Below are 12,800 nucleotides of genomic sequence, written 5' to 3'. Positions count from 1 at the left end.
TAGGCTGTGTTATGCAAGTCATGAGCAACGCATACATGTAGCAAAGGCACAGCTTCCAACCTGTGGTCATGGTTTTGTCTTGAGCTCATGTGATTTAAAAGAAATGTATGCAGTGCTATGGCAAACACACATGAGCTTTTAGCCAAGAGGACTTTATTTAGTGTGGAACTAACTTTCTAGTCACTTGCCCTTCTTCTTTCTTTATTTGGTCTGAACAATGCACAGGTTTTGCAATGGCGAGATAAGTAGAGAAGTGACCTTTGTCGTACATGTGCATACCAAGAATGGTTCAAAGGTGATCCAACTTCCACAGTTTAAAAAAGAAAAGCATGCTGTTCAGAAATAGTCCAAAGCATGCAGATTAATTTAGCTTGCACTTGCAAAGCTCACTTTATGTTCCCATAAAAAAGCTTGCACCAGGAAAAGTCCAAGATAACTTGCTATGAGCAGCTAGACAAATGGCTCAATGTTGATTTCTAGAACTGAACAAGGAAGGCTGAGGTCAAAGGCTGCTATTACTTCAGGATGCAGAACACCAATAGTGCCCACAGCCTTTCCCCGGACTAGAACTTCTGCACATCTGCCTGGGAAGAAGGTGGCATCTGAAAAGCATGTATCAAAAGAACGTCCTTGAATATTTATCAAAGCATGAATACCATCTAGTGGCATCTGACGAAACATGGGAAAACTAAAAAGAAATTTGAGAACGAATGACACAAACCAAGCAGACACAACTGCATAAAGTAAGAGCAATGCTAGTCAATAAATTGTTGGAACAATTAATTACTTTTCTATAAATTGTAAGCAGTGAAGAGACCTGCCAATACATAGTCAAAGAAAATACCATATTTACTCGCATAATGATCACACTTTTTCGTAAAAAAATTGACGCAAATTTAGGGGTGCGATCATACGCGGGTTAAATTTCCCGCGAAAGAAACATTTTCTTTTTTCATCCCGCATTTGCTGCGGGATGAAAATGGGTATACAAGCAGGCGGCTGCCACTGTCAGTGTGGGACACCAAAACAAAAATGGCGGCCGGCGGAGCAAGCCAAAAGCACCGAACACGATTATTCTTTCTTCTTGTGAGTACATTGCGTGCACTGAAACAGTTTCTTCCGTATCAGTAATGAATAATATCGTTAAAATCCGCAAGTTTGTGACAATAATATAGCCATGTTCACTTTGAGGGTACAGAAACAGAGATGGGCGCTCTCAGCTGCCAGTGACATAGAAACACATGGCGGGCATGTTGCTGAAACTGCGGCATTTGTCTTCACTGCTATTCTAATACGGCACGTTTCTGCTAAGGGTGGGCGAATATCTTAGTTGCATTACAAGCGTCAGCGTATGATCAGGGTACACTTCTAACGTATCAGTGTAAACGTGGCCACTATCATTGCCGCTCGCGATTTGTTGCATGCTCACGAGTGCAGACGAGAAGAATCAAAAGGCGCCTTTTATGTTGTTGTTGACAAAAACCCTTATGAAGCCTACAAATAACAAAGCCGAGGCAACTTTTGTTTTAGCTTTTTTTTTTTCATGGGAGTGCGGAAAGTGATGAAAGGAATGAAATAGGGCATCTGCTTAAAGAATGTTGGATGCATGCAGACCACTTGGTACGGTATGTCTTCAAGAGTCATTTGCGTAGCATTTGACATATGGTAACGCACTCTCTCACCAGAGCAGGATTGGCCACCCTGGTGCAGTACTTGGCCACAACCTCCTATATGAATACAACAATCAAACCCCGGCCCTCAGTCCCCAGCAGCCGCGAAGCAACTGACCACGGCGGCGGTCAGATCTGTAACGCTGCAGAGGGTGCTAAGAATACCTGGCTCCGGACAGGCCGCCATTGGAATCTGAACCTGGCAACGTTTAACGTTAGAACGCTATCTAGTGAGGCGAGTCTAGCAGTATTATTGGAGGAATTAGAGGGTAGTAAATGGGATATAATAGGGCTCAGTGAGGTTAGAAGGACAAAAGAAGCATATACAGTGCTAAAAAGCGGGCATGTACTGTGTTACCGGGGCTTAGCGGAGAGACGAGAACTAGGAGTCGGATTCCTGATTAATAAGGAAATAGCTGGTAACATACAGGAATTCTATAGCATTAACGAGAGGGTGGCAGGTCTTGTTGTGAAACTTAATAAGAGGTACAAATTGAAGGTGGTACAAGTCTATGCCCCTACATGCAGTCATGATGACCAGGAAGTCGAAAGCTTTTATGAAGATGTGGAATCGGCGATGGGTAAAGTCAAAACAAAATACACTATACTGATGGGCGACTTCAATGCCAGGGTAGGCAAGAAGCAGGCTGGAGACAAGTCAGTGGGGGAATATGGCATAGGCTCTAGGAATAGCAGAGGAGAATTATTAGTAGAGTTTGCAGAACAGAATAATATGCGGATAATGAACACCTTTTTCCGCAAGCGGATTAGTCGAAAGTGGACGTGGAGGAGCCCGAATGGTGAGACTAGAAATGAAATCGACTTCATACTCTGCGCGAACCCTGGCATCATACAAGATGTAGACGTACTCGGCAAGGTACGCTGCAGTGACCATAGGATGGTAAGAACTCGAATTAGCCTAGACTTGAGGAGGGAACGGAAGAAACTGGTACACAAGAAGCCAATCAATGAATTAGCGGTAAGAGGGAAACTAGAGGAATTCCGGATCAAGCTACAGAACAGGTATTCGGCTTTAACTCAGGAAGAGGACCTTAGTGTTGAAGCAATGAACGACTATCTCATGGGAACCATTAAGGAGTGCGCAATAGAAGTCGGTGGTAACTCCGTTAGACAGGAAACCAGTAAGCTATCGCAGGAGACGAAAGATCTGATCAAGAAACGTCAATGTATGAAAGCCTCTAACCCTACAGCTAGAATAGAACTGGCAGAACTTTCTAAGTTAATCAACAAGCGTAAGACAGCGGACATCAGGAACTATAATATGGATAGAATTGAACAGGCTCTCAGGAACGGAGGAAGCCTAAAAACAGTGAAGAAGAAACTAGGAATAGGCAAGAATCAGATGTGTGCGTTAAGAGACAAAGCCGGCAATATCGTTACTAATATGGATGCGATAGTTCAAGTGGCTGAGGAGTTCTATAGAGATTTATACAGTACCAGTGGCACCCACGACGATAGTGGAAGAGAGAATAGCCTAGAGGAATTCGAAATCCCACAGGTAACGCCAGAAGAAGTAAAGAAAGCCTTAGGAGCTATGCAAAGGGGGAAGGCAGCCGGGGAGGATCAGGTAACAGCAGATTTGTTGAAGGATGGTGGTCAGATTGTTCTAGAGAAACTGGCCACCCTGTATACGCAATGCCTCATAACCTCGAGCGTACCGGAATCTTGGAAGAACGCTAACATAATCCTAATCCATAAGAAAGGGGACGCCAAAGACTTGAAAAATTATAGACCGATCAGCTTACTGTCCGTTGCCTACAAAGTATTTACTAAGGTAATCGCAAATAGAATCAGGAACACCTTAGACTTCTGTCAACCAAAGGACCAGGCAGGATTCCGTAAAGGCTACTCAACAATAGACCATATTCACACTATCAATCAAGTGATAGAGAAATGTGCAGAATATAACCAACCGTTATATATAGCTTTCATTGATTACGAGATAGCGTTTGATTCAGTCGAAACCTCAGCAGTCATGGAGGCATTACGGAATCAGGGTGTAGATGAGCCATATGTAAAGATACTGGAAGATATCTATAGCGGCTCCACAGCCACCGTAGTCCTCCACAAAGAAAGCAACAAAATCCCTATAAAGAAAGGCGTCAGACAGGGGGATACGATATCTCCAATGCTATTCACAGCATGTTTACAGGAGGTATTCAGAGGCCTGGAGTGGGAAGAATTGGGGATAAAAGTTGATGGAGAATACCTTAGCAACTTGCGATTCGCTGATGATATTGCCTTGCTTAGTAACTCAGGAGACCAATTGCAATGCATGCTCACTGACCTGGAGAGGCAAAGCAGAAGGGTGGGTCTGAAAATTAATCTGCAGAAAACTAAAGTAATGTTTAGCAGGCTCGGAAGAGAACAGCAGTTTACGATAGGTAGCGAAGCACTGGAAGGGGTAAGGGACTACATCTACTTAGGGCAGGTAGTGACCACGGATCCGGATCATGAGACTGAAATAACCAGAAGAATAAGAATGGGCTGGGGTGCGTTTGGCAGGCATTCTCAAATCATGAACAGCAGGTTGCCACTATCCCTCAAAAGGAAAGTGTATAACAGCTGTGTGTTACCAGTACTCACATATGGGGCAGAAACCTGGAGACTTACGAAAAGGGTTCTGCTGAAATTGAGGACGACGCAACGAGCTATGGAAAGAAGAATGACGGGTGTGACGTTAAGGGATAAGAAAAGAGCAGATTGGGTGAGGCAACAAACGCGGGTAAACGACATCTTAGTTGAAATCAAGAAAAAGAAATGTGCATGGGCCGGACATGTAATGAGGAGGGAAGATAACCGATGGTCACTAAGGGTTACGGACTGGATTCCAAGGGAAGGGATGCGTAGCAGGGGGCGGCAGAAAGTTAGGTGGGCGGATGACATTAAGACGTTTGCAGGGACAACATGGCCACAATTAGTACATGACCGGGGTAGTTGGAGAAGTATGGGAGAGGCCTTTGCCCTGCAGTGGGCGTAACTAGGCTGATGATGATGATGATGAAGCGCAATCATCATTAGCTAGACTTGGCACACGACATATCGCTGCGACAAGTTCACGGTGCAATCATTACACTGGAAAGAAAAAAAATCGAATTTTGACGACAAAATTCAGTGGTGCGATCATACACGAATGTGATCATTATGCAAGTAAATATGGTATCTTGTTACTCACAAATTTCCTTAATGTAAAAAATATTGTCCATAATCTCATTCGATCTTTACCATTACTCTGACCATTAGAAACAATCATGGTTGCCAACTATTTTTTTTTAATCTTGCAAAAATATTTGGATGACCCCGTGGCAACACAACATTTTCCATAGAACCAATGCATAACAATGTATTAACTTTCAAATGCTGTATGATGTGTTGCCCAATTTTTATAATGCGATCTGCGCATGTGATGTCACAAACATGGCAGCCATGAACAAAGTTGCTGCTCTCTCTTTTGTTGTTGAGACGGTTTTGCGGGTATCAGGATGCCATACGACCTCTATACAGTCTACTTCCGTTAATTATACCGTGACGCAATTGACGAAATTGATCGAATCATCAATCAGGTGGAATTAAACAAGATACAGAAAAAACGGCAATACACACCACGGATTGATTTGACAGTATTTGCCCAAGTAAAATAACGCCCCCGAATCAAATACATGTGCATTTTCAAAGTGTCCTAGGTAGGAAACTAATGTAGAAATGGTGTTAAAGCTCCTAAACAAAGTGAATATCTAAAGTGCACCCATTTTTTTCAAATGGTGCCCGGCTTCTTAAAGTCAACTTGCTGCAACCCAGCCATGTTGTGCAGTAAGACGTACAAAGGCAGCGAACACGGTTTACGTTTCGTACCCGACTGCAAGCACATGCAATATTCAAGCCATTTTTTTTGGAAAACAAAAGGCACGCGTTAAAATTGGGCAAATACTGCAATCAGACATTTTGAGCTACTGTTATCGCATGGAAATCTTCCTGAGGTGAATCGAAAATAGGCATTTTCGATGGAAGGCGATGTGTTGAACCCATTCACTGTTCGCTAACCTCCGCCGAGACAGACTCTGCCACTAAAGGGGTCGTTACTGGGGTCAGCCATGTGTGTAGTTACTCATCAAGTTCGAATTGTCCAGCAAATGCCAATTTTAGGATAGAAATAACGAACGTTTAGACACATAGAAATTCATGGGTGCAGGCTGGGGCCTTTGATCAGGATCAATTTACCCTGGGTCGAATTAACGGAAGTCTACTACTAAGAAATTTTCATCGATTATGCACCAAACCACAACTTTTGCTGCTGGATTCAAACAAAGGAGTGTTAGTTAGGCCTAGATGCACAGAGAGTATGGCAGCAGGTGGCAAGCCATCATGGGAAGCTTGATGTCAATACATTCACTAGTAGACCTCTTCAGCGATAGGGCCCGATATGAGCAGAAGCTCAATTGGCTGCCGTAGAAGTGGAGATCTGGTCCATAGACGATCCGTGAGCAACTACTGCCAATGCCTACCACGTTTGTGTGCGGTTACTGGACACAGTGGGGAAAGCTTGCATATAGACAGAAAGTTCTATCTAAACTGCAATTCCAATTAGTGGAACTCCAATTCCTGCAACTCAGCCTAACCCGACAGCGTCGCGGATGAAGGTTGTGTGACACAAATCAGGCTGCGTGATGGGTAGATGTAAAATGTCTCCCCCCCCCCCCCCCCCCCGTCCCTGAAAATGCAATGCTGCTTAGCTACGAGGATATCATAAGAACTGGTGTATTGAGCACAACGTGGCCGAAGGCCACACGCTGATAGCTTCTGTGACAAAGATGCAAAGGGTCACTCACCCTCAGTGGGTTGTAGGCGGTAGTGCTCAGGCCCATCGCCAAAGGGAACACTCAGTAACTGCATGGTGCGGTCAAGAAGGCCATGTACAATCTCAAAGCCTGTTGTCTTGCCGCAGTACAAGGCACACAGGCGGCGCTGGTTCACGGCTCCGATTTCTGGAAGTACCCACGAGGCAATGAGAAGGGAGCAGCAAGCAGTGTGCCCACATTAATTCCCTCGGCAGACAAGCTTGCGGGAGCTGTACACTTGTTCAGTGAGGACTGCCAACACCCGTGGCAATTGCATTACACATCCGCAATGTTTTTGCAAGCTTGTGGACTTCACATGTCTGCTCTCAGTCAGCAATGGATGCATTACTTTGAAGCAGCTCCCATATAAACCTCAAGTTAAGTGCCCATTTTAAGCAAAATTTTGAACCCTGAAATTAGGTGAGGGGGCTTATAATCGAATTGTCTTTGTGTTCAATAATGGACTTTTATACTGAAATAGAAGGCTCCAGACAAATGAAACTCGCTTATACAGAAGTGCCACATAAACAGGACAAAGGTACCAACTTTGGTTGGCCACCCATAGGAACAATGTTGACAAACTTCGTTTAAACAGAATGCTTCTTTTTGTGACTATGGTTAAATAGAGCTAGAAACGAAAGTGAGCCTACCCCATCGGCTGTCACACTTTCACGTGACACAAATGGCAGAGCACTGCGGGGAAGCAGCTACTGCTCTTGCTAGCACGGGCCTCATGCCTTTTCTTGTTCACATGGGATTTAGCTGCCAGAAAATGTACACAGTTTGGCGGTTCACTCAATGTTGTCGCCAAAAAATTTTGTTTCTGGGAACATATTAACTGGTAGAAAAGAAGTGTAACTGTATGGGTAATTTTCTCTATTCTCAATAGCAAAAAGTGGCACCCAGAAATTGTACAGAACAAGACCTTGTCAACGAGGTGCTACTCTCCTCCTATAGGAAGCCAACTGACATAATATAATTGCCTGAATATGCCTTGGACATAACACCTATTTATGCCTGTACTAACACGTTCAAGTACAGTTTCTTTCCCCATACAATAGAGCTTTGGAATTCTCTACCCGGTAACATTCATTCACTATCACTAAAAGATTTCATAGCTACCACTGGTAAGCACTTCGCTAACATGTAAAGCACTACTTGTTGATCATTCATCTTTTTGTGTATGTATAGGCGTGTTTTTAACGTGCAATGTATACGTAGTAATGTATAATGTTCCCATTCCTGCTATAGCCCTATATTGGGCTGCAGTATATGTAAATAAATAAAAAACAATGTACATTTTTTTTAGAATTACGAGCTTGACATAGTACCTCTAGCTGTACCATACTTACTTGTGTAATGAGTGCACTATTTTTAATGAAATACTGAAGCAGAGTTGGGATGTGGGTAAACTTTATGAAAACCTTTTGGGATGAGCAAAAAATGCAGTAATGCAAAAAAAATATGCGTTAGATAGCTCACTCTTTGCAGTAAATATATGCGTACACTATTTGCAAACAGCTTTTTATTGCACTTTACTCATCTTCATTTTCTCTATGGTTCACTCTTCAACAGAACCGCTAGACCCATCGTCAAGGTCGCTGGCCACTTCCACATTGTGCTTCCACAACTGGTCGTCCTAGCTGCCGTCCAGCGCATTTGTAATTCCAGTCTTCTTGAAACGCTTTGAGATCAAGTGGGCTGGCAGCGAGCGCCATGGGTGAGAAAGCGGCCGAAGGGGGTTGGCATGAAAAAAAATCAAAGAAAGACGAGCACTAGGGCAAGGAGGCCACCCCCGACTGCTGCTTATGTTGCCATGACATCAGCCAGATTGAGTGAAGTGGGAAAGCTAGAGTGCGGCTGTTGGTGGGACTGCAGGGGATCAAAGTTGGAGGTGCGTTTATTATGCAGGAGAAAAAAAATTTTGATGATTAAAGTTGGGAGTGCATTCATTACGTGAGTAAATATGGTATTTAGTAACCATGCTTCAAACATGACCCAAGAGATGCGACGAGCTCAGCTACCAGGCCACTCAATGTGGCAGGAAAGCCAATGTCTCTATAGCAAGCAATGCAGGTTTGCAATTATCGAAACTGAGCGCAAGGAAGGGAAACAAGGAGAGGTGTCGATGCAAGCGTGTTCAAACTACAGTAAGAAGCCTGATTTGGGGACATCAGGTTCAGTGGCATGACACACCACAGTGATGTTCAGCGTTTTTACTGCACAAATGCAGTTGCACCAATGCAAGAGCATCAAAATGGCATGTGGCAGTCCTCTTAGATCTTTTAAGCAAAGTGCAATGTGTGATGTGTTACCATAATTTGGTAGGCAAATAGTGACACACTGTGCATGTGGAATCGGGCGCAAGACAGTAGCACTGATCACATTCTGTGTAACACACAGAGCAAGACAACTATGAATACAGCTAGGGTAGAGCTGTAATTCACCTGCACTTTATGTATGAGAAAACGCTTACCATCATTATCCTCCTTCAAAACAACATCTGAAATTTCAAACAGCTTGAGGGGCAGAGGCATTTTCTTGTTGGCATTCAGTGTTTTCAACAGTCCTGGCAGCAGTGTTGTTCTAGCTACCTGTGTCAAGGTGAAGCAGATGCAGCTGATTAACACAGGCAGAAAATAATACCCAACACACCAAGAAAAAAAACTATCCTTTACATATCACACAAGGCTATTGAGAAGTGTACATAATTCCTCAACTACAGTGATATGTGCAACATTCACTGTACATGTCATAAACGATGTAGCCATAATGAATAATGGCACTACTTGCTTTAAGGGGCACAATAAGGTACACATAGAAAGAACCACACAGAAAACATAAACTGGTGGGGAGGGGGGGGAGGTTATGTCACTCAATAAGTGAACAGAAGCTACTGAAGTTGCAGAATATTGAACAGCAATGATGACAAGAGGTACGAGGGCTAATCAGAAAGTCTTTCCCCCAATTCTTTCTTTTGCCAAATTACAGCTGTAAATGCGAAGTCCACATATCCATTCCCTGCGGCGGGCCTTTATTGAACAGGCCCGGCCTTACCTGCTGGTAGCTCCACAGCATGGTGCTGCTGTCAGTTGTTAAAGATGGCGGTTGTGCTTCACGCATACGCGGCACACGAACAACGAGGAGGAGGAATAAACTTTTATTGTAGAACCAGCACTTTATGATGGCCGGGCCTAAGCCTCCCACGAAGGGACGTCGAGGGCTTGCCTCGCCGCCGCCTCGCGGGCGTGCTGGGTCGCCCAGGTTTGGTCGTCGAGGGCGGAGCTCCGCAGAGCCTCATGCAACCTCGACGAGAGAGTCGTGGTGTTAGTCTGGGTGTACTGTGCTGGGCACTCCCATAGCATATGCGGAAGCGTAGCCGGGTGAATTCCACAGCACCGGCAGTTGGGGGTAGTGTAGACGTCCGGAAATATAAGGTGGAGGCGGGCGGGTGAAGGGTACGTGTTTGTTTGTAGTAGACGCAGGGTGGTAGCCTGCGCCCGGCTGAACTTTGGGTGAGGCGGGGGGAAGATTCGGCGACTGAGGTGAAATGCCTTAACGAGATCGTTATAAGTGGTCAGACTGTCCCTGGTGTCCAACTCATCTCCAGTGACTCCGACGCGGTTTACTAGACCTCGCGCAATGGAGTGGGTGACCTCGTTGAGATTGGGGAGGTGTGGGTGGACAGGGCCCGCATGGGCCGGGATCCATGTTAGGGAGATTATGCTGTCTTTAGAGTGTGGTGCCTGGCAGAGGATGCGAAGAGCTACGAAATGTGATTCGTTTTCCATGGAGCAAGCGAGGAACAGCCATCAGAATCCACAGGGAAATGCAGCCCGTGTATGGGGAAAGGTGTTTCGCTTTGAGAAGTGTGAGGTGCCATTGTTGTGAGTTCACGAAAGGCTGTGAAGAGTTGCATGACAATGAGTGTTCGAAGAGGCCGCGTGCATCAGCCAGGCGAATTCTACCACAAGGGCATCTCAATCTTAGTGCTGTGATGGGACAAATGTCTGAACCAGTGTGCGGACTATGCGAAAAAATAGTGTAAGGTGTGTAAATTAGTATGTATATTTGTAATTACTTGTATGTACATTATTTTGGCAAATAAAAAATAAGGGCAATGACTTTCTGATTTGCCCTCACAGTAGGATGAAAGACAGCTACAAACCTGGAATTCAAGTGTCTTTGGGTTTGAGACATGCACAGCAATTTTGCTGCCATCAGGCTTGCGAATCTTCTCAGCAATGTCCTGCTCTGAGCACTAAAAACGAGTCATACATGTCACAATGTACAAATATAAGTAATATATATAATAAAGCACAAACACATTCATGTAAAGCCCAGAGTTCCTAATGATGTCATATTGATGAAGCTTGCAGAAAATTACAAATAAAGAACATGCTATACCAGAGAGATTTACACCTACATGAAAGGCACAAAGGAAGAATAAATGTAGCTTGAGGTGCTTGATTTTTAGTAAACTCATAACTGGTGAAAAGGCAAGAACCACTGCTGACCAAGAATGTATAAACAATATTAGAGTGCTCTAGTGTAAAGGCAAGCTTATAGTAACAAAACTTTCAATGTTCCTGCTTTTAATAAGATAATAATCAATGCAGAGGAGAAAATGCCCTTACTACCAATGGAAATCAAGGCCACAACTGCTGCATCATTGCTATCAACTGGGCTACCAGTTAAGCTACGGCAGTGGGTATTTCTCAGTACAATTTCTAGGATACTATGCATGACAAATTGCCAGTGCATATCTACCGCTTCGCTATCAATAACACCCACCACCAACAACAAGCCATCAAAAACAGGCCAACAAGGACAGGCAATCAAAGAACCTGCCATCAAGAAAGACAAAAATTATCTCACCAGGGCAAAAGTCAATGCCTCGGTGAATCCTGCATGCGCAATCTCCATTCGCAGCTGTTCAGTGAGCTTGTTGATAGGCAGCTGCTGTCCAGTAGTGCAAGTGGGTGGCATCTCTCGAGGCAGGTTGTCATAGCCATACGAGACGGCCACATCTTCATAAACATCGGCCGCATGAAGCACATCGTGTCGCGTCGGGGGCACTTCTACCTGCAGCTTCTCCCCTTCTGCCACCTTGGTCTTCAGGCTCATCCGGCCCAGCAGGTCACACAGCTGCTGCTCGCTCTGACTGCGGGTAACAATGCAGAGGAGACTCATTTTTAGCCACCAAGATCAAACAGAACTCCAAGCCCAAAGTGTACATGATAGCATCACGATTAATGGAAGAAATATTGTGCCATTTCCGCTTTTCATTTTCTGCATTAAACGAAGGCCCTAGACCTCGAATCCCTAAGTTAAATACAGGCAAGCCTTAGAATGCCTTCAATAATTTGTTAGTATTAACTTTTCTACAAACCAGTTTCACCTCCCAGGAGGCGAATTTGTCATGACGTTACGGCACAGAAGAAGGGTCACATGCAGGCAGAAGATTGCGATTCTTTGGTGCTTGCTTTAGCTTGCTCGGTTATCTGCTGTACTGCTACATTTTGCCATACAATGGGCATTGCCGCATTTTTATCTAGGTGGTCAACTGATCCTCAGCTTTGCCAAAGTGAATTATGCCAGTACAGTTTTCTTGAAAGCTACATAAACGAACACTTCTTTTGACATAAGCTTAAAATAAAAATGAATGGTTATGTGCAAATACCGATTCTTGATTGATCAATTCACCAAGTTTAATGTATGAAAGCACGACAGGGACTACGAGAGACAGCACTGTAGAAAGCTATGAACATTTTACCAGCTGTGGTTCTCTAACATGCATGTAAATCTAAGTACATGAGCGTTCTTGCCTTTTGTGCTCATTTAAAAGCAGCCATCACGACTGGGTATCGAATCTGTAACCTGGTGCACAGGAGCAGGATGCCGTAGCTACTGAGACACCGTAACAACACACATTAATTCTCGTTAAATGTCATTAATTCGAAGTGCAAGAGGACAGGAAATTGAATGGCATAAAAGCAAGTTTCAACTAACGAGAGCCCCTAAAATATAGCGCCCAACCAATTGCGCGGTACAGTGCACAAAACCAAAACAGTCACTAGGCTCATTAAAGACGTCTTCTTTCTTTTTTCCTTCCAGCAGCATGCAAAGACATTTGATAGAAGAAGCCTAGGTTCAGTGTAAGTCCAAGTGCAATTAGATCATGGCTCGTGCACCATTTGCTGTGGGTGTGAGGGACAACGTGAAAGGGTGAGCCGAGAAGGATGGTGGCTTGATGTGCGCTGTCCTCCCTGTA

General features: G+C 44.3%; 1 protein-coding gene across 1 annotated transcript in view; it reads right to left on the bottom strand.

Annotated features, from left to right (window-relative positions):
- Nucleotides 1–133: 133 nt before the first annotated feature.
- The window catches only part of beta-PheRS (phenylalanine--tRNA ligase beta subunit), a 30,867-nt gene continuing 18,200 nt past the window's right edge, over nucleotides 134–12,800 (bottom strand). Inside the window, exons 11-15 of the mRNA XM_075684581.1 lie at nucleotides 11,405–11,690; nucleotides 10,695–10,787; nucleotides 9,003–9,120; nucleotides 6,518–6,673; nucleotides 134–602 (exon numbers count right to left, since the gene is read on the bottom strand). Of these exons, the coding sequence (XP_075540696.1) occupies nucleotides 451–602; nucleotides 6,518–6,673; nucleotides 9,003–9,120; nucleotides 10,695–10,787; nucleotides 11,405–11,690 (805 nt within the window). The 3' untranslated portion in view covers nucleotides 134–450. The remainder of the gene's footprint in view (nucleotides 603–6,517; nucleotides 6,674–9,002; nucleotides 9,121–10,694; nucleotides 10,788–11,404; nucleotides 11,691–12,800) is intronic.

The sequence above is a fragment of the Dermacentor variabilis genome, chromosome 3 (assembly GCF_050947875.1).
Source record: "Dermacentor variabilis isolate Ectoservices chromosome 3, ASM5094787v1, whole genome shotgun sequence".
Classification (NCBI taxonomy): Eukaryota; Metazoa; Arthropoda; class Arachnida; order Ixodida; family Ixodidae; genus Dermacentor; species Dermacentor variabilis.
Note: the sequence above shows the minus strand (reverse complement) of the source record. Positions and strands in the feature narration are given on the sequence as shown.